Source organism: Parasteatoda tepidariorum, chromosome 5 (assembly GCF_043381705.1).
Source record: "Parasteatoda tepidariorum isolate YZ-2023 chromosome 5, CAS_Ptep_4.0, whole genome shotgun sequence".
Classification (NCBI taxonomy): domain Eukaryota; kingdom Metazoa; phylum Arthropoda; class Arachnida; order Araneae; family Theridiidae; genus Parasteatoda; species Parasteatoda tepidariorum.
In genome coordinates, this window is record NC_092208.1 from 47,862,955 (window position 1) to 47,890,574 (window position 27,620).

A 27,620-nucleotide genomic window follows, 5' to 3' on the forward strand; every position below is an offset into this window, starting at 1 on the left:
TTTAACCTGCTATTTCTTTAATTAAGAAGTTTCTGGAAAAAGAACAATACTCGCCTTTATTTATTAAAAAGAAACTCTCATCCAAACAGAAATAGGCGGTATGGAACTTCTCCATGAAGAGTAACGGAGTCCATTGGTTTTAACAAAACATAATTATTTATTTTCAAGTGTACTATCTTACAATAATTATATTTCTCCTTATTGACTGAATAAATTTATTGCGTTATGCGACATCATATTTTACCTTTTTTCTTTATTTTAATACTTGTTTTATGTTCTGTTGAGGCTGGTAATGAAAGTGCGAATAATGAACCTGGTTCAATCGCAAATATAAAATATCAATCAGCAACAAATACTAATGCAGTTGGATATTCAAGTACTACAGACAATGTACCTCGTTTTAATCGACAATTAGATTCTGATGTAGAATCACGATTTCATATTTCTCCAAATACTATTATTCGTACCAGCGAATCCAGAGTTTTAGGTGCCAGGTATATAAATGAAACTGTTCTTCCATCAAATCACGATTGTTTGACTTGGTGTTTGGAAACGCCCAATTGCAATTTAGCTGTATACGAGGAAAAGGTATTTTTTTTTTCACTCTTAAATGATTTTTCAATGGACGAATTTTGACTGTGCTTTAGAATTTGAAATCCCTTCAGGACTGGAGGAACGTGAAGGAAACTTTTCCGTGCCTGCAGGCTCCGAGTTTATATGTAGGAGTACGAAAGTACCGTTCCTGTAATCCTGGGTCGCTAGAATCTTGGAGCATCAGAAGATCACAGTCCTGAAGCGATTAAAGGGTTGTCTTGAAGCACGCGACCGATTTAGTTTCATTGCTCGGAGGGGAATATTTCCATATTGTGATCTGCCACTTCAACTACAATCATCAAGGGGCGAAATGGGTTTAAAAGTTGCAATTTTTTTTTTTTTTAAAGCCTTTAGAGTCTTGACATGTAGGGGCCACTATGAGTTATATTCTAAGTCTGTTGCATTCTATTATGGTTTTTGTTTTTCAGTTTCTCGTAAGCCATTTCCCGGAAGCTGCCAGTTATTCTACGACTGATCATGTCACAGCAAATCTGTAGCACTTTGTCAGAAACGGCCCTTCGAGTTGGCTCTCTTCTGGGATGTTTTTTTTTTTTTTAGTTTCCTGTGAGCCACTTCTCAAAAGTTGCCAAGACTTAGAGATTAGATTGGCATAGATCACAGTATGAGAACCTTGCCATTCAGCGCTGTATCTTTTTATTGGTCATTGTAAAAATGCCACCTAATTTTGGTTGACTTTTTGGGGGGGTATATTCCTTTATACTTATCAGGGGTCTGTTTAGAAGAAATTTGGGTCCGTTAACGGACCCTTCACAAAATATCTTTTCATAAAAACGGACCCTTCACAAAATATTTTAACTTAAAAACGGACCCTTCACAAAATATTTTATCTTAAAAACGAACCCTTCACAAATTTGTTTATCTTCATAATTATTTTGTTAATCGAATAAACCCTTTCCAGGGCAGAAAACAAGAAAGACGGATGTAAACGAATTAAGTTTTGTCTTCGGCAGACGATTCTTCCATTATTCATCCGAAATTAGTATTCTGCGTTCAGCAGTATAGGCTAAATACCAAATATTTGTATGTTGCATCTCTAATTTAGAAGGAGCAATTGTTGTTTATTTTTTGAAATTTTATTTTTTTAATTACAATTTTACAGTGTTGAGCATAATCTTGTATGCCTATACAATTAAAAAACTCTTTGAAAAAAATTTCTTTTTGCAATAACGGACCCTATTTGCACACATTCACAAAAGCGAACCCTGATTGAGAGAATGTGAGTAATTTTTTCACAATTTCACGAAAAACGGACCTTTCACAAAATGTCTGGACAGACCCCTGCTTATACTTCCACATGCATGCACTTTAGAAGATTCTCAGTCATGATGACAATGGTTAGCTGGTTTTAAACTAAGAATTTTTAATATAAAAAATGGTTTTAATAAATTAATTTTTGATTCAATACACTAAAACTTTTATAGTTATATCTATTATTTAGAATTAACATCACGATGGTATAGTTTTAAACTTAAGATACAACATATGAGGAAAAGGATAAGATTGATTTTAGCTACTTAATAAAATACTAAAATGTTTAACCTAAAAAAAAAAGGGTTAATGCTATAAAATTAATTAGCAAAGTTAATTCAGGCTAAAATAATAAGTAACATTATTACAGTTAATGTTTATTAATTGATAAAAAAAAGTTTCTTGGTTGCTAAGTTTTAACAAATTAGTAAAAGGTTTATGCACATGACAATTATTGAAAAATTAAGACTTATATAATTTAAGCATAATATAAATTATGAATAGTCACAAGTAGGTAAAATTTAACGGGGCAATGAATGATTAGATATAATAGAAATGCACATCTGATTTCGACGATGTTCCTCCCGAGAGGGAAACTCAAAAATGCCACCCTGTGACATGCACTTTTCTATCAAGCAAAAATCTTTGTGGATTGATCGATGAAGCAAGCTTCTGTCGCCCCCAACTTTTGCATAATAATGCAATTAAAATAAAGTTCATAAAATGTACAGGAATATATTAATTTTTTTCGTTTAACTTTAAAAATTCTCCTTTAAAAAGAAAATTCCCCGCTTTGAATTCACGCTAGAAAAAATTAATAAAAAATACCAATAGGTTCAGCTTTCCTTCATTTTAAAATTTAAAACTATTCTATATAAAAATTGGTTCAACATTTCCATCATTAACATGAAATTAAATCTTTGAAATGAATTTTAAATATACTTTAAAGTTAACATTAATATGGTTTAAAAAAATGAAAGAACAAATTTTTTTGTATTTATAGAGCATCATTTTAATAAGAAATACAAGACATGCGTAACTAATTCAAACACCTTTTTTACTGAAATAAAAAATCTTAAATATTCAGGACTTGAAAATTTGGTCAACTATTAATTTCTATTGTTAACAACTATTATTAGTTGTTACCATTAAAATTTAACAATATTATAGAAATATGTTATATTAAACCCACATTTTCATTAAGCTATATTAGGGCACAATTTATTATACATCTTTGTTTCCACCAGGGACTACAATAAGACTCTATTCCCTCTATATCTACGGTTCTCACTTAGTAATTTGCCATCTAAAATAATTGGACTCTTTTTGCGAAAATTCAAACAAAAACAAGAATATATTGGCACAGTGATTGTAAAAATGAATGGCAGGTGGGCACATGTGACATCAGTTCGTGAATAATCTTGTTACTCCTCGTTTCAGGTGAAAATGAAAGCGTTTCATTTTTAAGCGTTTTTTGCTTAGAAATAACTTAATAAATAGCACTTTTAGGAATACAATAAAATGTTTTCTGGTAGTTTCAAGAGATTCTGAATGCATTAAGATTTTTTTTTCAAACTTGACTGGAATTGTCTATTGACGGTTTTATCCAGTTTTAACCATGGATAATTTTCCCCCGCTTTAACGGTGTGAACATCTTTGTCGGCCATAGTCCTGTCTCTGACAATGTTAAAATAAGTAGGAAATGACTATTAAAATTATTTCTATGATTATTATTACCTTGTTCATCATCATCGTCAATGACTCGACCGCCCAGGGTGGGCCTTGGCCTTCTCAAGAAGTTTTTTAACAGGCCAACCTTTTTATTGCCAGTGTTTTCCAATTTTTAGTTTTTAAGACCAAAAGGGCTTTCTCCAGCCCATCTCTCTATGACAAATTCTGCCTGCTTCTTTTTCGTATGCCGACTGGTCTGGCATTGGAAACTCTTTTGTGGTACGGTCTTCGTCCGTTCTGATAGCATATCCTGCCCACTTTAATCTTTGTCGTTTAATAAAGGTAATAATGGCAGGTTCATTATATGAGTGATAAAGCTCTAGATTTGATCTTCTGAGCCACACACCATTTTTTTTTAATTCCTCCAAAAATACTTTTCAAGACCTTTCCCTCAAAGGTACTCAACATACCCTCATCCGTTCGAGATATGGTCCAGGTTTCACAAGCATATGTTGAAATTGATCTTATAAGAGATTTATATAATAAAACTTTTGTTTTTCTATGAATTACATTAGATTTTATGTATTTTCGAATTCCATTAAAACAGTTATTGGCTATAGTAATTCTTCTTTGTACAGGGTGAGCCAATCAAACCTGCACTTTTGAAAAGGGCAGGAGAGCCGTGAAAGTGGGCGGAGAGAGTTATCAAGGTTACCATTGTGTCCCCCACAACTAAGCATTTCATTCGGCATGGAGCAGTGGTCTAAACAACAACGTTTTTTCGCTGTGAAAGCGTTTTACCGAAGTGGTAGTTATGCAACCGCTCAGCGTCGTTTCAGGACGAATTTTCAAATTAATCGAAATAGGCCAGTGCCGTCTGTTAATTCAATCAAACTGTGGGTGAAAAACTTTGAAGCAATTGGTGAAATAATTGATCCTCAGCGTATGCTCCGTGATGTGATGGGCAATTTCAGAAATCGCCTGCAAGAATGTCTCGATCGGGAAGGACACCATCTTACTGGAGTTATTTTTAAACAGAGAGTGTTGTTTCTTAAATGCTTTTTAATGTAGATTAAGATAGTAACAATAAAATTTTTAAATATCCATCCGTTTATTTTTTACTGTCATTTCAAAAATGCAGGTTTGACTGGCTCACCCTGTATTTCCATTGTGGTATTGTTCCTGTAGTTGGTTACAGAACCCAAGTAAACGAAATTGTCAGCAACCTCAAATTTATATTCTTCAAATTCTAAATGGGTGTTATTGAAGTTTAAGTACAGAGCAAATATTTAGTTTTGCTCTCGTTTATTCTCAAGCCCATCTTGAGAGCCGCTTTCTGTAAAGAAATAAAAGCCTGTCTTAGTGCTATGGGTGTTCTAGCAATAATGTCTATGTCATCAGCAAAAGCCAACACTTCTACAGATTTATTAAAACTATTTCCCCTCATGTTAATGTCTGATATTACCTTGTTGTTAATGTTGTTTATTACCTTGTTACCATCTAATATTTTGATTCTTAAATTAATGCAAGTGTTTTTCAGGATGCCCAAAGTTGTTATATGTTCAACTGTGGCGGCCCTTCAGAATCACTATGCAAATTTACTTCCCATTCTTTCTTCATCAGCTCTGTTTTAAAAATTACCCAGCATTCTTATGACTTGAGTCAATGGGGAAATCAAGTGAAACACGAGCAGGAATTAGCTAAATTACGCAGTGAGGAGATTAGTTCATCAACAACTGCTGCTCCAAAAAGCGTGTTATTATCATCTGTAGCACCTCAAAATTTAAAAATGGCACCAAATCCAGGTAAATATGCATATTTGTACAGAAAATGCTTTTTTTTTCTGACAAGGGAAATTTCTTTGTCCTGTTTTATATTTCGAAGAAATATCATAAATTAGTTGACTTAATGCCAACAAAATTTAGAGAAGCAGTAGGCAGTTGTCCTGGAGCTTAGACTAGGAAGAAAAACCAAACAAAATTATTGTCTAGATTAAAGAGAGGCTTCTTAAAAATTTATTTAAAAGGCTATTTATCCTTTCAAGACCACCAGGACATATACGTCCACTGATGTGGCATATATTTCGTTCTAAAACCCCCCAGTGGGACGCATGTTCAATCCTCCTAATTGCCCAAATAGTTAATGTTTTATTTCTTTTTTGCAGAATATTGTTATTTTCACTTTATTTGATCTATTAAAGTTGTAATTTGTCTTTTTATTGGAAACAGTCTTGAAAGGATTAAAAATTTAAATATCTAGAATTCTTAATTTATATAATACAAACAATGTACAATTATATGATTCAAACTACGTATTTCACTGTTTTCAGAACAAACTTGAACAACTATACTAATTGTTTTTTTAAATTGAAGTGAATCAATAACAATTGTCGTTATTAAAATCAATAATGAAAATTAACAGCTTTTTGTGTGGCTCTGGAATTTTTTAGCATGAATTTATTGCTGTTAGAAAATAGACAAAATTAAAGTCATCTTCATATTTCAAAAGAAGTTATTAATTCTTATTTGCGCATTAGTGTTGAGAAAATTATTGGATTATGAAAGGTTGATGCATTTAAATAATGTATTTTCAATAGTCGTTAAATACAGTTTCAACTTTGAATACATTACCAAAACATATATTGATTGATTAATATCTCATATCTAAATGATTCAATATTAAACATATTTTTAAATTGTTAATTAAAACTGTGTATTATTACAAATATATTACATTGTAATTTTGTACTAAATCTCTCGTTTTGCCATTTGTTCAAGCTTTATAATGTAGTAATAATTTCTCTATCAAGTGAAAAAAGGAAGAAAAAATTTCTAATTTTGTAATAAGAAAACTTAATAACTTGAAATTATTATAGGTAATAATAAAACTTAAGCGTCACTTCATTGTGTCAAAAATTAGACAGTTGTGTAAAATTGAATATCTTGATTTAATATTAAAAGCAAATAATTTGTCTTTAAATAATATGTTGCAGCAAAATAAATCCAAGTAATTGCTATACAAGACATTTGTTGTACGATTTTATAGTAATTTGTGCATTTAAATTTTAGAAAGAAATTTTTTTTCTCTAATAGTGTGGGTTTAATAGTCATAATTATTCTTTTATCCCTTGCTTTCTGTCATTGTTTTATCTATAATTTCTGCTAATCTGAACTAATTCTGCTAGTCTGAAATAAAAAGAATTGTTTAAGTTACAAATTATCACCAAGTTGTTTAAGAAAGTAAATTAAATAGAAAGTTTCTCAAAATAATGTATTTGCATAAAAATTTTATATTTTACAGTTGATAATCTCACCTAAAATATTATATATTACAGCAAATTTGTGTCATCATTATCAATTTAAATGCCTGAACAGCAGTGAATGTATTGCCATTTACAATGTCTGTGATGGAATACCACAGTGCCCTGATGGCAGTGATGAAAGTATTGAATTGAAATGTCATGAAAAAGGTTTTCTTTTTAATTTATTCTTTACAGATAGTTTAATTTTGGTGTTAAATTTTATTTTAGATCTAAATTTATCTAATTTTAATATAATTTATTGTTATGTAATCAATTCATAAACTATGGAAGTTTTCGATTTAAAATGTTTTGTACATGGGTGCCACTCTTCAGTCCTGGGGACTGAAATCAGTCTTGAGAAAAATCATGAGACTAAATTTCATCAAATGTTTATTTTCAATTTGTTCTTTAAATTAAAATGTCCTTTTTTTATAAAAACTTTCAAGAAAGTATTTTCTGTTAAAAATAAAATATTACATTTTAATGAAAATTGTTATTCCTCATAAATTTCAAAATAATCAAGTTATGATGTTGCACAGCAATTGAAAAATGGGATTGATTGAACTTCAGCTTGCTTAAACAAAATATGTACTATTGTTGTATCTAAATTAGTTTTAGTTTTGGGATAGAATGGGATTGAAATGCTGGCCAAAGTTAAGGTTATTTTTGTAAAAAAAAAAATTTTGAGATAGGACAAGAAATAATTAATAATGCAGCAAAAAAATAAGATATATGAATAGCTTCATGAAAAAATTAGTGTTTTATTATTCATTGATTGATGTAAAAAGATTTACAAAGTTAGCTGTTATTTTTATATTGTTAGCTGCAAAAAATAAATTAATAAAATGTAAAAAAAATAATAATAATAATTTTTTAGTCAAATCATTGATTTAATATACATGCCATTATTGTGGAAAGTAAGCCATAAATTTCTGTAATTCTGGTAAACAAAGCTATAATGTGTTATTTGGTATTCAAAAAATAAATTCAGTCTTGAAATTTTTTTGAGTGGTACCCATGTTTGTTACTTCAAAATGGAGATTCAATATAACAGCAATATATTAACTTTTTAAACTCTTTAATTCTTCAAAAGTCTGCTTGAAAACTAGTTTTGGAAGAATTGTTTGAAAGTAAAGTAATTTTACCACAACATATATTTGCACAAAAAATAAATTGAGTAAAATGTAACATTGCAGTCTTTATTTATGTTTGTTTTGTAGCTTAAGTTTTATCAAGTTTTAGTGTTACTACGAGTAAAACTGTTCATAGTTATTTCAATGACATTTAAAGATGTTCGAACTAAAATTATATAGGTTACCCGAAAAGAAGACTTGTACAAAAAAGCCAAACAGTGATTTACAATATTTTTAACAGCCTTATTGATTGGTTGCTTAGACAAACTAATTATTTTGTTTTATTTCTATTTGGTTTAAATTAAAGATTATCTCTATTTATTTTTATTTGTGTAATGTTTTTAAAGTCTATGCATTAATACAGTAAAAAATAAAAACTGATTAGAGAGGCCTCATGCTGCCTTGAGTGCAACATTAAAATTCTTAAAGATAAAAAATCCATACTGCATAAATTTCCATGGATAATATCTATTTTTATTTGAAATTTGACAAAAAGAAAAAAAAAATTTAAGAAATATGCTTTTCGAATTGTTTTTTTCTTTTTTTTTTTTTAATTATGCATGAGAAAAATTATCTGCACCTTTTTGTCAATTTTCCATTTTAGAACTAAATTAACATTTGCAAATCATGTGTTTTTCAAATTAATTATGTATTTGATGCGTATCTCTTAATGTGCATTGAAACTTACTTACATCTAGTTTTTCTTAATGGAAATAATAACTCATAATGTTTAAACTTTTCGTGATGGAATGCTGCTCTTGCTGTTTATCTCAGTTGCATATTTCTATTTCCTTTCTTACAGAAAACAAAGTTGCTCCACAAATTAAAGAAAAACCGCCTGCAAACAGACAGCTTGAGTTGAAACCCCCTTTGCCTCAAAACAGGGATCCAAATTCAAATCTTAGAACAAAAATCACGCAAGCTTCTGGGATTCGAAAAAATCCTGACATCAATCGTATGCCTCCTGTACATTCGAACTCAAAGTCACCAGATGACAGAGAAAATTCCAGACATGCTCTAGAAACTAAAAATATCTGGCCCAATAAACCTCCCTCAAATCAAGCTACCAGAAAAGATTATTATCATCGCACTGAAGACAGGACAAATGGTTTTTATATTAAATTTTTTATTATTATATTTGAACCATTTCTCTTTTTTTTTAATAATAGATTAGAGCAGTGTTTCCCAAAGTGTGGTACGCGTACCCCCAGGGGTACGGGAACACTTTAGTGGGGGTACGCCTTCTTATGTGTGTTCTTATGTTTTTAAAGCATCTCTTAACTTTTTTCCAAAAAAAATTAAAAAGCTGAATTGAGAGATCACAAAGAAAAGTGAAGTTTTTTTTTCTGTTACTTGATTACAGACTTAAATGTATGGGGATTCATTATATTTTTTTAGTACCATTGTGCAAAATTCAACTTAATTCAAATTAAACACCATAAATTTTTTATGTGTAATTTTTAAGCACCTTACTGCTAATTCGCTACATGCTTGTTAGATTAAGCTGAATTTTTACAATAATGATTTCTGCCTGACTATCGCAAGTAAATTTCATTTATGAAGATAGTTTTGCAGATTTTCTCTGTAAATTCTGCTAACAGGCTTTTTGGTTATTTTTGTAATGTTTTCAAAACATTTTGACTTACATATCGAGCGTATACTTTTAATATTTAAATTTTTTGATAGTTTTATGAACATATTCTTGTTTAATATTCCAATTTTTGAAATAAATTATCACTATAATATTTTTTAATATCGTTTATTGTCATATTTCCCATATTTAGTCAAGGCAACCCTTACAGCAAAATAATTTTGGACCTCATTGGACCAATATTCACATATCTTGGCTCAATAAGGGTTCAAAGGGCCATTATTTTTCCGATATTGGCTCTGTATAGAATTGTTTGGTTCACCCAATATTTAACAGCCACTTAACAACCAATATCAGCCTTATATAGAATTATCACATTCACAAGGTATTTTATATTCTTTATACAGCCAATATAGGCCCTATGTATTCTAGGACCAATATTAAAAAAAATCTATTCGTCCCATTATTGATCCCTTAGTGCAGGGATGGGCAAACTTTTTTGGTCGTGGGCCAAAAATCTAGAAAAAAAAGTTTGGAGGGCCGAGTAAAAACTTCTGAAATAAAATAAAGTCAATTCATCATCGAGTGCATGTCACTCTACACCAACTTTGCGATTTTTAGTTGCCATTTTGGGATAAAAAATGTTTACAAATAACTCAAAAAGGCAGTAGCCATTTTATACATTTAATAATTTCACCGTTATTTACAATGACGTTGTATGTGTGCAACCTTTCCATACGCAGTAAATTATGTTAGAGCTCGAGCCGACAGAAAAATCCGTTCGTTGGAACTTAAAACGCGTAGTCAGCCTCATGTGAAGTACAATTCACCTATATTAGATTCCATATGTCTGCTCCTCGAGAAAGACAAATACTAGTTGGAGCTAATCTACAGCTATTCTATAAAGAACTTTTGCTTTCAACATTTTACCAGTTAAAGCTGTTTGTGCTAACTATTTTAATTAATTTATGTTTTGTAGAACAAAAATAGAGAAAGTGGAAAGGTCATCAGTACTTTGTTAAAAAAGAAGGAACAAAAATAGCTTTAAACAAAGTAGATATATTCGCCACTGATCAGCTAGTTAAAATTCTGTTCGCGGGCCGGATAAAATCTTCCGGCGGGCCACAGTTGGCCCGCGGGCCGTAGTTTCCCCATCCCTGCCTTAGTGCATGTTCTTAAAAGATTTATATTGTGCCTATTTTGAACTTAACTGAGAACAAGGTAAAAATGTTGCTTGGGAACTGTTAACAGGTTATTCTTGTAATGTCTTCAAAATGTTTTGACATGCATCTTGTGCTTATAATTTTCGTATTTACATTCACTCATATTCTTGTTTTAATTTATCTTTGCTTAATATTTGGCTTCTAAATGAAAATCCTTCTTATCATATTTAGTAATGTAATTTGTTATGTTTTCCATGTTTTTTTAAGATAATAGCTAACAAGTCTTACAAATAAATTGCTCATGTAATGTCGTCAAAATATATTAACGAAGATATAGTAACTATACTTTTGATGTTTATTTAAGCTATTTTTAGTATGTTATTTGAAACTACCTGTGTTTTGTTTTTTTTCTTTTTTTCTAAAATGTCTAACTGAAAACTATAACATATACTTCTGATCAGGGAAAAAAGTATTTAAAAAAACATTGAAATTATGATAAATATTACAAAAGAAAAAAAAAATTTTAGGGTATTAAGGTGGGAAAATGAATACATTTTATGTAACTAATTGCAATATTTCTTAGGCAGTTATAAGTATCAAAGAATGTACATTTAACTATAGCCTGTTACCTTTTTTAGCTTCAAAATCATAAATTTTAAATTAAAAAAATAAATTATATACATTTTAAAAAAAAAATTATATAAGAAATATTAACTCTTTATAATTTCCTGGAACATAAAAAAATAAGGATAATATATTGATGTTAATACCTTGTGTAGTAGAATCTGGATTATTGGAAGTAATTTCAACCAAATTTCTTTTGGATAATCGAAGTGTTCATCTTAATCTTCTATTTCTATCAATAAACTATGGTTCTACTAAAAGTTCCTATATGAGATGCAATATTTTTGAATTAGTGCTAATGGTATTTCACTAAACGACAAAAAAGGTTCTCCTTTTTTTTTTTTTTTTTTTTTTTTTTTTTTTTTTTTTTTTTTTTTTTTTTNTTTTTTTTTTTTTTCCTAAAGACAAAATTGATGGGTGACCCATATAAATATTTCTTTTTGAATGGTCTGACAATCAAAAGGAAACATTGTTTATAGTTTTTTGTTTTTCATTTTGCAGTTTCATCAATCGATAAGGTACTAATATGGGGATCTGCTAAAAATGAATTAACTGTTTTCTTAAGCAAAATGCAACAAACTGTACATTTCTGTCACTTTCCAGTTTTCTTAAATTGCAATCATATTTGGTTATTCCTGTTTATATAATACTCGATGAATATAAAAAAGAAAAGTTTGAATACTTTGACAGCGAATCATAAGGCTGTAATGTATTTCAATCATAAATACAAGCTTGACTTGCTTATAAACAAAAATAATTTATTTAAAATATAACAAATGAAAAAGGAATTCATTTTCTTCAACAACCCTTTAGAAAAAGATCTCCAAACCTTACTAACTTCAAAACTAAAACATCACTGACTGACTGAGTCAACTGCTCATGCACAGTTCATTTTATCATTCCAGTTGCACTTAGGGAAAATTGGATATCACAGAACACATTATTGATTATAAAAAAGAAGAGAAAGAAAAATTAAGTGTGAAAAAAAATTGTCTAAGTTGACTTTGGTTTAAAGAAGTATTTGTGTAAGAATTATAAAATTTTGAAATTTGATCATAAAATAATGCTACTGGGAAAAAAATTTTAGATAATTGATGGATTTTACACTTACAAAAAAAAAATTTCGTCATTCTCAACAAAATACTTCAATTTCACAAGCATATTTATGTAATATTCCAATTGGAACAATTATTGACTGTCCCAATTTTTTTAATTAGGAGATTCTGATGGACTTGGATCACCATTTGTTCACAAGCATAGTCAGTTTGTAGCAGCGAACGATCCTCATGTTCAAAGTCTAAATCGATGGTCGAATGATTATGATCAATATCCTTCTCACTCAGCTGCAATGGATCAACAATATGCTCCTTATGAAGGGAATAATTACCAGCGAATCGATGATCAGTATGCATCTAATCAACTCTCACCTGATTATGACACTGTTAAAGGTTATAACAACTACAGACAAGAAGATATTCCTTATTGGTCAAACCAAGATACTTCTTTTCCTGTTGATGGTACGTACTAGTTCATAATGATAAAGGGAATTTTCTCTTTGATTTCTAAAACCATGAAAATTGTCACATAAAAGTCAAATCTGGAGAATGTTAGCATTCACTTAGTGTCTTTGTTGCATGTTCTAAATATTTTATTATTATTATTATTTTACAGTGGAAAATCAATATACATCTTCATAGTTGGCCAGACAGCCCAATGTGGGCCAATGCCGTCCTTGGAAGATTTCTCCATACCAATTTCCGATTTATCTTTAATCTTCAATTCTTTTCACTAATTAAAAGAAAATCAGACTTTACTAAATCAGCCCATCTCAACCGCAGCCTTCCCCGCTTTCTTGTTCCAGTGGGTCTAAAAGGCAATGATCCTTCCGTTTTGTCATTATCCAAGCTTCAAAAGTATATGTCAAGACTAGCCTGGCAAGAGTTTTGTAAATTAAGAATTTTGTTTTTCTTGAAAGAAACATAGATTTAATAAATCTTCTCAGTTCATAGACAGCCCTATTAGCCAGATAGTGCCAGTTTTTTTATTTCAGGAGACACTCTGTTATCAATAGTAATAATTGATCCTAAGTAGGTGGAACTCCTTTCTTTTTCAAATCTCTAAGAATCTATTTCAAGATAGGGTTCTGGGACTCTGTTTCTTGAAAATAACATGTATTTAGTTTTCTCTGCATTTATGACTAAATCAATATGCACCAATGGTGAATATAAAAAAATATTTATTCTATAAATAAATATTTTAAAGTATTAATTTTAGAAAGTTGATGTGCAGCATTTTGTAAGTGATGTTTTTATTTTTGACATGGCTCAAAATGCTTGTATAAAAAAAATGTGTACGGCGCAAAATGCTCTTTTTGAGTGTAAATTTTTAAAAAATTAACGAATAAACCAGTAATCTCATTAACTTTTTTAAGTATTAAGTGTAATCATTACAGAGCAAAGCTCCAGTCTTCAGTTATCTGATATCTCCTGATACCGTCGGAATATCTGATTGTGTTACAAATATAATTTTTCTGACTATCTCATATTAAGTTATAAATTAAGAGCAAATAAGTGTTTTTTTTTTATTTTAATATTTAATTTTCTGAGGCACAAAGGATCGCTATCATAAAATGTAAGCATCTCTAAGATATGAAATTTCTGTTACACGGATTTTTCTAAATCTTTGCTGAGGGAGAAAAAAAATCCTATTATATATTTCAAATAGGTCTTATAAATTTTAAAAATGATGACTCAAAATTAAGTAAATGTTCATATATTGATAAATTTTTGACTACTTCATTTTTTAAGGTAATATATCTGTATAAATATTCTTCTTATTTAGATCTTGAAATTATAAAGTGGTATTCAAAAGACAAAATTCTTATGAGTATTGAGGTAAATTTATTATCTTTATTGTAAATCAAATCGACTTGTGGCAATCCTGTACTAAGATTTATGATCTATGCCTATTTTCTAACCATGCACCTTGAACTGTGTTCATTTTTTTAAATGTACATTTTGAGCTATGTCTATTTACTGAAATAAGAATTTCAAGTTGTGTCCATTTTCTTCAACACATATTTTCAACTATATCCAAAATAAAAAGCTCACTGATGATCTGTTTAAGTAAGTATGCGTAATATAATAACACGCAAAATTATTGGTTACATATATGTTTGGTAATGTTTTTAAAATATTTTTTTCCAAAATTATGTTATGTTAATATAATTGATACATAATATATAAATAATTGAGTTTAAGGCGAGTTTAAAATAATTTACAGTTAAGATATTGCTATTATTTTATAATATTTTGGAAACCTAAAATAAGATTAAATCTTTTTTTTATTAGAATATCCTCAACCAGCAATTCATAACCTGAATAAACAAAGCAACTATCCTGATAAAGATAGCATATATGCTCAACAGTTGGCAAGAACTGCTGATCAATATCCCGAAATTAAACATCATATAATGCAGTAAGTATTTTAGATTTGATCTTATATAGTTTTTTTAATTTTCTTAACATCATTATTTTTAAAACCGAGTATTTCTACTAAGTTCTTTGTGATAAAACGCTAATTTTGTTTTACTACATATTTTTCACCCGTTCCATTAAGGCTTCCGTAGTTTTCTTCAGTACTTTTTTTTCCCGTACTTAAAACTAGGATGAGCAAAATCATAGTTGATCAAATAATTCTCATTCACTACACTTATATGAGTGAAAATTATTTTTTAAAGTTATACAGGATACTAAAGACCATAAGCACTGCTTAACTTTCGACAACAGCTGCTATAATTCTAAAAATGGTCTAGTAGAGATTTAGAACATCGTTAATTTAGCATTAATAAACTATTTGTCAGCATTACTTTAATAAATAATGCTAAGCTAAAAAAAAAAACTAAAATGTGGATTTGTCTTTTCTAAATTTTCTAATTATGATGAAGAAATAGAAAGGAAATAAAAAAGCAGGTTACTAAAACTGAAGAAAAGTTTGAAAAATAAAGGTGTATTGTGATATCTAGATTTTTTTTCTTTTCCTTATTTCATTCCTTCCTAATGTAGAAAATTCTAAACTAACAAATGCAGTTAATGCATTCTGCAACTTTTTATTTCACTTTTTCTCTTTACTTTGTAAAATTTTCAAGACAAATACACTAATGCTGCGGTTTTCCATAAGTTGGTGCTGTAAGCAGTTTTAATTTGTTGCACATGGCCAGTTTTGACAGCCGAATAGCCTATTTCAGCTAAATATACATTGCTTTTCCCTGTTATACTAACTTAAATTAAGGTAGGCATAAAGTGTCTATTCAAAAGTAATTTGTTTTAAAACGTATTAAACTTAAAAAAATATAAACATTATATTCTGACAAACAGAATATCAGTAAGACAAAGAAAAGAAAGAATATAATATAACAATCTTTAACTCAGGCTTTAGTACTCTTGTGCTACAGATAAGGAATGATATTATGACCCCAGGGCCGGATTAACCTATAGGCACACTAGGCACGTGCCTAGGGCCTACGAAAAACTTGGGAGAAAAAAATTTGTTGACAAAAATAATTTAGCTTTAAAAACAACAAGTGTATTTTGCACAAAATTATGAAGATACAAATAAAAATATAATATTTTTCGGTATTAAATTATTTTGCAGAATCTTATGATCTAATACAGTAGGGAACCGATTATCCGGAACGATCGGGACCATCGATATTCCGGATAACTGATTTTTCCGGTTTTCTGAATCGCTGCAAAAAGCCGTTTTTTTATTGTTAAACCCAACAAAAAAAAATTGGAAATAATTTTAAAAAGAAGAAAAAACGATGAAGTAATACACTAATGATTATTACCAAAATGATGGTAAGGTAAAAATCTTTAAAAAAAGAACGAAAAATCCTAAAATCTTATGAGGAAAAAAAAATTTTAAAAATAGCGGGAAAATTTGTCGTATTTCGTTCCGGTTTTTTGGTTTTCCGGTTTTCTGATTTCCGGATAACGGGTTCTGTACTGTATATTACTTTTTTGCGATTTTTGGATTCAACGAAATCTTGTATTATGCTGTCGAATTCCAAACTACGCCAAAAGTTCGATAAACAAATTTGTAAATTAAAATCCATATTAATAAAAATGTTTAAAAAAAAAAAGGAAGAAAATTTTAGCTTATATTTTGAAAAGGGGGGGAGGAGGGGAGGGCCCAAAAACGGCTATGCTTAGGGCCTACGAAAGGTATAATCCGGCTCTGTATGTCCCACATGTGATCTACCAACAGCAAATTAGGAAGACTGGCTGAACACCCGTACTTCATGACGTCACCGTCATGTCACCAAAAAACATACCTGCCAAGTCTCCTGTATTTTATGACTATCTCCTGCTTACCTGTATATTCTCAAATTTCTCCATATTTGTTGAAGAAATTTTTTAAAAAAATTTTTTTTTGCTGATTAAATACCTGCTAATGGCAAAAATACTTCTTTATTATACTAGTATATTTTATATATTTTTTATTATACTTTTTTATTAATTTTATTATAAATACTATTTTTTTTTTTTTGACTTACATTATGCATTATGTATCAAAACTTGGCTCGTAGCCTAAGAAATACTGCTAGTAAAATCTCCGTTATTTTATTTCTCCAATGTTGGCGGGTATGAAAAAACTAGTTTCACAAAAAAGGTGAAAGTTCTAAACTTCTATTACAGTCGATCAAGTAGTGATCGAACAAAGAAAAATCCATTTTAGTTTTTACTTATCTATAAAGTTAACTGCACATGGATACCACTTTTATTACTATATATTTAACCATTCAGAGTTGTTATGAGCTTTAGTAGGCACCCTATTTATCTATTTCTTACTTTCATTAAATGTTTAATGGACTAGTTTTAATCCTTTTACAGTATGAAATGTTAATTTGCTTTTTTAATTTTTGTATATATTTTTTAGCAAACCTCCAGATCCTGCACCGGAAACTTCACAGCAAAATAGGGCATCTGAGAATGAAGGTTACAAACCACATAGAGTCGCTTTGGAAAGACAGCAACCTTATTTAACATATGACGATGTTTTGCAAAAACAACTCTACCCTGAGATGAAGCCTAAAAGTTACCCTACTCGGAATATGGAAGATTCTGTTTACAATAGTGATGATCTTATTAGAGCCAGTTTAGTTAATCAGATACCAATGGAAATGGGTTAGTATAAGATTAATATGACAAAAGCAACGTTAGATATGTAATAAAAGAGCGTTATCAGAATACAGCTGTTTTGATGATATAAACAAAACCTCATCCACCCTCATTATTTTAAAAGCTTAAATAGAGAAAGTGCTTATTTTATGCTTCTTTTTTTGTGTCCCACAGTGGACTGCTCGTAAAACACGATTCCCGGTAGATCAGCGAATTCAAGCATCACTGGCTGCGTTAAGGTGATCACTTTGAACAACATGTGAAAGGACCAAGGGTGGGCAGTATTGGTCCTCATTAAACTGTTCTACTAGCTACCAAAGCAGTGGAGCCCCTTTGCAAGAATCAAAATTGTTATAGCAGGGCAAAATTGTTTCTTGGGATTATCCTCAGGGAGGTTTCCCAGACCATCGCCAATAGCCATTGCGCAGCTCTAATGCAGCGTAAATATAGTACTACTTCTACTAAACTTTTGTTGTTTTTTTGTTTCATATATTTTAGCATACAAATTATTCTCCTAATTTTATAAATTAAAACTGAGTTTTAACAGTTCTTTATATGTAGAATTTTTGACAGTCCAATTGTGAAAAATTATTTACATAAATGTGAATAAAACACAGCAAATAGTGTTCTGTTGTGCTTTTTTTTTCTGTTGTGTTTAATCAATCAATACAATAAATCAATCTTTTTAAAGTTGATATGACTGAAGTAATTGTAAATTAAATTACTAAGCAACCTAATTTTTGTTGCAGAACAATTCTGTTAGTAATTTAAACAGTTGCTCCGAAATAAGAATTAGCTCACCAATTTTAACCAATCGTATGTTTTCCCCCCTTCAACTAACACCCCCCTCCAAACTATTAACTATTACATCTCACACCTTTCATTTAAAAGAAAAATTTTTAAAAAACTAATCATTTGAGTATGCTATTAGAGACTACTTTTAATCATTGTCCTCACACTGATTAAATAGATGCATATTGGTAAAGAAATTTTTTTTATTAAATTGTGCAATTTAAATAAAATTAAGTACTTTAGCATTTTCTATGTTAAAATTTATTTGCATATTGATTTTTTCATTTAAATTTTTGTTAGATCATTCTTATCAGTATAAGAGCAAGCATTCGGGAGAATCATCTATGCCTCACGAATCTGAGAAATCTAAAAACAGTCATGAAAGTGAAAAAGGTAAATTTTCATTTATTATTTTGAAAATATTAAAAGAAACAAAAAAGACTTCAGAAACTTAATCAAATTGCTGAAAAAGAGTCAAAAGAGAGTATAATAAAGGTGGAACAATAATAATAGACAAGTTTAAAAAATTTATTGATGAAATAATAATTTTGTAAAAAAAATATATTTTTTGAAACTTTATAAATTGAATTAGAAGCTAAGTATACAAAAAATGATTTGACCATTTTCTCATCTCATATTATGGCAATAAAAATGTGTTCTGACATAGTATGAATATCACCAAAGTAAAATTTATGAATGCACTGGAGTCATAGGTGTAAGGTGACGAAAAATTTTGGGGGCGGCACAAGAATTTATTTTTAGAATTTTCTCTCTCTATTTTTTTTAAAGCTGATATTAATAGGTTGCCTCTTGATTTCCATAAAATTTTTATTTTACAATGATAAATGTCTGAAAAAAAAAGTGAACATTTTTTATTTCTTATTGATGAATTAAATAATGAATCAGAAACAAGATAATTAAGCAAATATTAATCACATCCTAATTTTTTTTCATTTAATGAAGATAATATACACATTAAATTATTATATTTATAATACTCATTCGAAAGAAATGACAGCGTTAAAGACACATTTGCAAAATCAATAATTTAAAACATTTAATCTAAATGCATATTTATTTAACTTTTTGAGCAGAACTATATCTTACTTCAAATTTTGTTAACAAAAAAGAACTACTAAAAATGTCTTAACTTAAATGAAAGTAACAACTAAAACTGAAGTCAATATGTGTACACAATTATTTATACTGAAACCAAAATGCATAAAATTCCCAAACATGTAAAAATATGAATCGTTTAAATAAAGTATGTGAAAGAGAAATAAAGACAGTTATTTCAGTTCACATTCGAAAAAAATTTTTCATTAGTAGACATTAATGTAGTTAATACAATTTAAATAATTTTCCTGTAATAATTATTTCTTAATAATTTTTTTGTGATCTTAAGATTAAAATATTTCACTTACCTCAAGAGAAATACAATTTTTTAAAAAATGAAAGAAAGAACAGTGTTTTAAAAGAACATTTTTTTCTTATGAGTGTTAAAATTCAAATTTTAAATGAAAGCCATTAGTAAGTCAATAATCTAAAGTCTCTTTCTCTTTTTAAAAGGGTTCTTTTATCTTTGATGAACACATTAGAATAATCCAAACTAAGTGGTAACTGGGATAGTGGATGTAATAATCATAATTTTTGTTCAGCTATTAAATTTTTATTTAATTCTGCAATCAATTGTGGAAATTTTGCATTTTGGCAAAATATTGGGCAAGCGCATGCCCCATTGCTATGGCTATCGTTGGAGTGTTTCACTTTATGTCTATTTTTCATAACCTGTGCTCTTCACAATATATTTCATAACCTGTGCTCTTCATACTATTGTACTGATATATTTTGCTTTAACTATTAAAAAGCACCTTTTCCCTATATAACTGTGTGAGTTGTGAAAAATGTATCTTTTTCTTCTTGAATTAATTTTTAATTTCATTAATAAATTTCTTTTTCTTTATTACTTTTTTCACTGAGGAAAATTTTTACCGGATCAGCTATTCTCCCTTTTTTATATTTTTTAAAACATAACAAATAATTTCAAATGAAAATAATGATTTAAATATCTTTAAGTGATGCCATAGCAGTTGATTAAATTTCATGAAATTGTTACTTATGTAACACTCTTTTTTACCTTTCTCTTTTATAAGTTATATCGTTTATTTTAATTTCTTCAATTTTTGTGAAAAAAAAAATTCTTTATTAATAAGTATTTTTAATAAGTAAATTCTTTATTAATAAGTACTTTATTTTACTTAACTCTTCCGTAATTTATATCACTACTTGCGTAAAAATCAAGCTACTCTACTGAATTTTCGCTTTTTTCATATCACTGCTGCTTTCACTAATGTTTTTTATAAAATAATATTTTTCAAGCTGTAAAATTATTATTTTTCTTTTAAACTGTTTTTCTTAAGTCTTTTCTGTTTGTCCTATATTCAGGGATCAGAGCTCTATGTAATTTGCAGCTTCATATTCAGTTTATAAAATTTTTTGTATAAACTGATATGTGTGTGTGCGTGCGTGCGTGTGTTAGGGGTCTATCTAGGTTTTTTGAGAGATACCTATTTTGTGAAAATTTAGCCATAATTTGAAAATTAATAGTTGCATTAAAAAATCAGCACCAAAATATGGTAAAATGAGAAATTATTTTCAAAAATTTTCGCTACAAATAAAAATCATTTATGACTGGTAAATTTCTATATATTTTTCCCTAATATTTAAAAAATAATTTTGCTTTTGTAAAATTTTGAGCTTGAAATTGAATCCAAGTAAAAAAAAAAAAACTCATTGTCCATAGTTAATTTTCTACTTACATTTAACAATAATAGAACTGAAAGTTATTTTAATTATGAGAACATTTTCGAATAGGTCATACAGAAAAAATTTTCACAGGAAAAAAAAATCATACAAAAATAAAGGTCTGTTAAAATAAATGTACAATAATGTTAAAGATTATGTTTAGCATGATGCTCAAATTTTGACTTCCTGTATAGTTTATAGAGAGAAAACCTCGTTGTTTCATTTTAAAATAAACTCTGGGATTTTATGGGGTTTTTATGGCGCTACAAAAACAAAATTTTAAGAAGGGGAGAATCTTAGAACTTGGTTTTTTTCGAAATATTTCGTGAAACTACTGTTTTTTCTACAGTTGAATTTATGAAGGTACCTCCAAACGGTAATAAATTTTCCCTGCACTGACCCCTGTGTATATGTATGTAATATATATAATATTGCTATAAAATAGGTATGGTGATGGTTCACTCTGAAGTGACTAAAAAATCCTGATTAAAGCAATATTACCTATATTAATTATTGAATTGTTTAGTTTCAAATGTTAAAAAAGAGACTATTATTTAAAAATTACAATTAGCATGTTTTCAATCTAAATATATAATATTCTGATCAGGGTTGGCAAGTTTTTGACACATGACGGTTTTTACTGTTATGTCAAAAACCCATAGTTTTGGTAAAACTGTATTTTTATTTGAGTTTGACTGCTTATAATTTAAAATTAATTCATTTTTGGGGAATAAAATTAGAAAAAAAAGTTGTTAAGAAATATTTAAGAACAGATTCTTGCATTTTTCCAACATGATTATATCAAAACATACTATTTGAAGTAAAATATTAGGATACTAAACAAAATTTTCAACATTTCCAAGTATCATTTTGCTTAGCATATTACATTGCTGAAGAATGTCAAGATTGATTACTATTACATTACTGAAGAATGACAAAATTAGTCACTTGCTGTCGTATGCTTCGGCACTGTGACCCCGACTACTGAACATGTAATTTTGTTTGTAATTAAGTTTTGTTTAATGTGCTTTTTCAACTGAATAAAAGTTTTTAACTTGACAAAATAGCAGTAATTCTTGACTTAGAGTTTGTTAGTAGTTACAAGTTTTGAAAGTTTTGTTTAGCTTAGTTTTAAAGAAAACAGGTTTTTGACAGTTTTAAACAGAACTGGTATACATTTTTGGCATATTTTTACCCCATATACTTTTGTGGAATTTTAAAAACTTGAGTCTTTCTAAAGACGGACTTCAATGCCCATTGATTTTAGGGTTTATTTATAATTTGAATCTTTTTTCAACCCTTCTTTTATGTAGTCCAAATACCTTCAATGTGTTCCATTTAGGCTCCCCCATTTCAGCTTCCAAATTTTTTCTATTTCCTGTTCATTTCATAAAGTCAGTTCAGCTAAATTGTCCTTTGGCTTTTGTAACAAAAACAAGGTTTTATTTTTTTATCCTCGCCCAGCCTAAGCCAATCAGCCATGGCATACCTTGCTGTCTAATATAAGCACAAAAAACTAGAGACAGAAGTATATAATTAAAGTAATATTACTCTATAGTGGCAATATCTTTCAATTATCAGCACGCAAAGAGATGTCTATTCATGAAGGCATCCCCACACAGAGGGCATGAAGCTGGGGCCGCGATGTCAATTTTATTGAGAAGCTGCGGCCCTGTGGCAGAATCGTGGCGACACGGTGACATTGTTGCAGAACGTTACAGAGTTCTTGCAGAAAAAATTTTGGTTTTCATTTCTGCAGAAATTTATACATAAAATTTGAATTGCGCATTTAAATAATCACTTGCTGTGGAGTTCGATTTACGCCGATAGCATCATAAATCCATAGAGTGGTTCGATTATATTTACTGCAGTTATTAATTTTCATGTGGTTTTTAATTATCCCGATAAATTTCAGATGATATGGGGAATTCGAATCATGCATTCTAGTATTTACTTTTTACGGCAACGCTTATATAATTTTTTGGCAATTATTGCTTTTGACCTCTATATAGTTTTTAAAATCCGATTTTATTTATTACAACAATCAAATCTTGAAACGAAACACAAACTTGAGTAACCCCTTTTGAAGAGTTCAATTCGAGTGACTTCGTCGTCAACTTGTTTTTTGTTAATTACGATATTGGAAAGAATTGGCGCGGTTTTCTCCCCAACAAAATGCGATAATATCACCCATAATATTCGAATTTAAAAAAAATATTACATATTGAATGATAATAATGATATGTTTTTTTTTTTGTAAACTCAGCATTTTTTGTTAATTTAGATCTGTAACATACATCTTTGTTATTATTGAAACTAATTTGCAGAAGGATATGAGGGCTAGAGAGTTTTGTCACAGAATGCCTGAAAAAATTCTGCCAAAGGGTGCTGCTGGGGGTAGTTATGACCTATCAAAATTTTAAAGCAGGCTATTCCATTCCTGCTCGGTAAATTAGGGAGAATTCTGTTTTAATTTTGTAGAAGACACTCCCAACTTTTACCAGCAGCTATGTGACTACAATGAAGTTTTCTTGACTTTTTAAATTTCGTCTTGATTAGAGCTTTATAATTTCTTATAGGAAGAGGAGAGTGTAGCTGTGGCAAGCACAGAGCTGATTTAGCTAGTGTATCTGCTCCCCCACGACCAAGACTCGAGACAATGTTTGTGGTCAAATGGCTAGCAATTCTTATACCATTTACAATAAGAGCGCTACTAGCCTGTTACCAAGAAATGACGTTAGAAGAGGACGAAATTTTATTATTTGTCGAAATCTGAAAAGCAGCTTGAGAATCCAACTAGAAACACTGTTTATTCTTACATATAATTTTTTTAAGCTTCGGCAGCAAGAAGTTCAGCAAAAATTTTCTCATCAAAGTTGTTACGGAATGCCCCATGTATAAATTCATCATGAACTGTGCGCAAAATAAAAATCAGACATCCCTGAATTAAATCTGATCTAAATATCGGTTATCGGTTCTTCATATTCTAGGACACTATTATCCTTAAAGGTTTGAGAGGGCCGGGATAGCCTGGTCGGTAGGGCGCTGGGCCCATATCCAAGAGGTCGTGGGTTCGATCCTCGCCGGCCGAAGACTCCCCGTGTAGTAAATGGTGACTGATGCACGTTAATTCTGTTGAGTCTCAAAGTCCTCCATGTTCCCACAACAAATCAATACCNATCGCAATTAATTTTAGAACGGCAACGGAGTTGAACATTAGTAGTCGTAAACCCATGAAATTGGGTCGGCTGTTCAAAGACGGTTATAAAATAAAATAAAGGTTTGAGAGGGGGACCTCAAATAATTAATTTGTGTATATTTTAAGTTTAAATTATACGATATTTTAAGTTAGGAAATCAAACTTCAGATCTAAAAAATTTTAAGTGAAATAAAAAAAAATTTCATGAAATTATAAAATTTGATTATCCATAGACAATTATGTGCAAAAAATAACTTTTTATAAATAATTATTATGTTAATATTTACATATAATAATAGTTGAAATTTTTTTAGAGGATATACAATTTTTTACATTGTGTTAGAGAATGTAATTTTACATGGCAGGATATGAAATTTGAGTAAAATGGGTAACATAGTTTCTGATAATCAGATTTTTTTAAAAATGGCTTTTTTAAAATTAAATTTCTGGAGAGTTATCTGACCAATTTTGCTCAAATTTTGCATGGAAATAAAGATTCGATCATTAGATCAAAAGTTATTCAAAGTGCTCTTTTCTTTCTTTTTTTTGCACTCTACTTGTGAACAAGGTTTTGTGAGAATGGATTGTTAGCTTTGCGCTCTGGATGCTATACGTTGTCTGGTGTCTCTCCTCTAAAATGTTCAGCTTGGGGTATCTTTTGAATTTTTGTATCGGAGATGTTGCTTTTGAATCTTTTTCAGCACAAGAGACAATAGTCTGATCTAAATACAAAACTGCTTAAAATAATTTATAACACAAAGTGGAAAATGAAACACAAATGAGTAAAGTACCTTTCTCTTGCTTTCTCAATCAAGCAAATCATTTAATAAACTAAAAAAATGCTTTAAAGTTAGATTAATAGCATTTGCAATATCAAATTGATACTAAATAAAAGTGATTAAATCTTATTTCTAGTATTCGTTCAAATTAAATTTTTTATGACTTAGTAAAATATAAATTTTATGTTTAGGAAAGGAGCTTGCTAAAGATTCCTTGATTATTGTCAAACCAACAAGTCCACCGAAATCTGTGCAACGGACTGTTTTGGATTTTAAAATGTCTGTGACAGAGCTGTATCAGTCTAGTAGAATACATAGTCAAGAAGCTAACAGTGCAATTCTTGCTTTAGTTGTGGGCTTAACCATAACATTCCTTCTCTTTGTTTTCCTTGTTTGCAGAGTAAAAACAATACGCAAAAGGATGTCAAAAAAAGGACGAGCTTTAGCACATGATGCAGATTACCTTGTGAATGGCATGTATTTGTAATTTAAATTTGTGATGTTACATTAGAACTTTTTGGGATTTTAACATGAGTAATTAATTTTATTTCATATGATTTTCAATCATTTAAGAGGACGCCATACTGTAGAAGAAAATTTTCCTCGCAAATTCTCTTTTTCCTTCTACTAATTTAAAACTTAAAGTGAGTTCCGACAAACCTAGAGTAAGCCTTGAAGTTTCAAATACGAATAAGAATAAGAGAAAATTTTGAAATATGTAAATGAAAATAAATTTTGAGAAGATAACTTAGATTAACGCAATGGTGAAGTTCACTTCCAATAATTTGTTTGCATTTTAATATTTTGAACTATTTTTTTCAGCAACTTCATGACTTATTGTAGGCGTGCCTGAACTTACTTTTTCTTTCTTCCAAATTTTAAATTAGTAATGAAGGATAAAGAGAATTTGCAATGATAATTTTCTTCCGCGGTATGGCGTCCTCTTAAGTGTTTTTGTTCTATGTAAATATGCGCAAGTATCTGCATTTATGCCAAGAAAATTATATTTCCATTAGTTTGAGGTCCAAAGATAAATTATTATCGCAAATAGATTTTAAATACTTCATTATGTTAACTTATTTGAGAATTTTTAATTATTAAAATTGTTAAATTTCTAACTATGTAAGACATTTTCGTAAACTGAAGTTTAAATTAGAGCTTGAGGAGATGACATTGGAAAAGATGTAAGCGATAACAATTGAGGCATACCTTTGATTTGAGGAGCAGTGTAAAGGAGTTAAGTGCTTAGGTTGTGTCTTTTGTACTCTGTTTAACGACAACTGGTAGTAAAAACAAACCAGACACTTGGCAATACTTTTGGCTGATTTGTGCCGGGTTATGACAATTGGATCTTATCTGACTTAAAGTTAAAAGGAAAAGAATTGCGCACTCAATGGGGTAGTTATAGAAATGGACTATGTTTTGCAAAAAACCGCAAAACTTTAGAATATTTCCACTATCGCTTCTTGCTAAACAGAGTATAGTAACTTGCAGCCTTTTTTTCCTCCTGTGCAATTTTCTTATTGGCACATGGCTCCTTTACAATGTTTAGCTCCCTTTTAATGTGACTCCTATTCATCTCTTTTTCATATGTAAAAATAAAAACTGTGAAATTATTGTTGTCTACATTGAAATTTAAATGTTTTTCTTATTTTGTTGTTCACTTTTTTTTTTTTGCATGCTCATAAAATGTTTATTTTGAGCTAGAAATGTTTTGCAATTTTTTTTTCCAATTTTGTAGAGTCTTGTTTGCAAACACTGCTTATTTGTATTCATTGTTAAAAAATAGTATAAGTGTTACATTTTACTCTGATAATGTATCATGCATAAAGACGTTGATGCCAATCAGCATGATGAAAATGTGATTTATATTCTTTATACACCTATATTTTTTGTTCTAGTCATTTTGTTTATTTATATTACTTGTTATGATTTTATTTACACTTTTTAATAAAATTATTACTTGGGAAATCTTAGTTAATTTATTATGATGAACTTTTATCGAGTCATTTATTATTGTGTTTTATTTAATGTCAGTGTTTATTTTATACTTTTTAACTTTGCATTGCAATTGTATTAATTATATTAGTAATAAATGATTTTTCTTTTACTATTGTTTTTACACGGTCAGATGTTTCACCTTATTAAGTAATACGTTATCATAAAATGTTGTATAGTTTCCTTTTTTAAGAAATTGCAGTTTTGGTTTTTGCAGAGTTCAGTGTTGTTTGTTTATTGATCTAATGAGTAATATGAGGTTGGAGCAAAAGTTTTTCCCAAAGTGAAAATAGGCATAAAAAATACACCAAGGCATGTAAAATACAATTAACATGTATGCATGTTAAAACCTTATTAAAATTAGTTTTACGTAAGATAATGCTTATGACTCTGACTAGATTGAAAACATAACAATATATAATTTGTCCAAAACTTTCTGAAAAATTCAAAGCAATATATATTTATTTATTTATTTTTTGACTGCTGCTCTGCAGAACATTTATTAGGATGTTAAACAAT

General features: G+C 29.3%; 1 protein-coding gene across 2 annotated transcripts; it reads left to right on the top strand.

The window, feature by feature from the left end:
• Nucleotides 1-7: 7 nt before the first annotated feature.
• Nucleotides 8-27,213, top strand: LOC107446927 (uncharacterized). Of its 2 annotated transcripts, XM_016061710.3 has the most exons (9): nucleotides 8-588; nucleotides 5,075-5,339; nucleotides 6,869-7,003; nucleotides 8,771-9,076; nucleotides 12,564-12,863; nucleotides 14,697-14,823; nucleotides 17,287-17,534; nucleotides 18,621-18,713; nucleotides 25,295-27,213. In XM_016061710.3, the coding sequence occupies exons 1-9, from the start codon at nucleotides 226-228 to the stop codon at nucleotides 25,588-25,590; spliced, it is 2,133 nt and encodes a 710-aa protein (XP_015917196.1). In that variant the 5' UTR covers nucleotides 8-225; the 3' UTR covers nucleotides 25,591-27,213. The 2 variants fall into 2 exon arrangements, with proteins under 2 accessions (XP_015917196.1, XP_071037515.1); XM_071181414.1 differs by lacking the exon at nucleotides 8,771-9,076 and having other exon boundaries at nucleotides 89-588.
• Nucleotides 27,214-27,620: the final 407 nt, after the last annotated feature.

Coding starts and splice junctions, on each gene's coding strand:
- LOC107446927 (XM_016061710.3), top strand. CDS start 226: ATGCGACATCATATTTTACCTTTTTTCTTTATTTTAATACTTGTTTTA. Junction 17,535..18,620: donor TCAGATACCAATGGAAATGG/GTTAGTATAAGA, acceptor AATTTTTGTTAG/ATCATTCTTATCAGTATAAG. Junction 18,714..25,294: donor CAGTCATGAAAGTGAAAAAG/GTAAATTTTCAT, acceptor TTTTATGTTTAG/GAAAGGAGCTTGCTAAAGAT.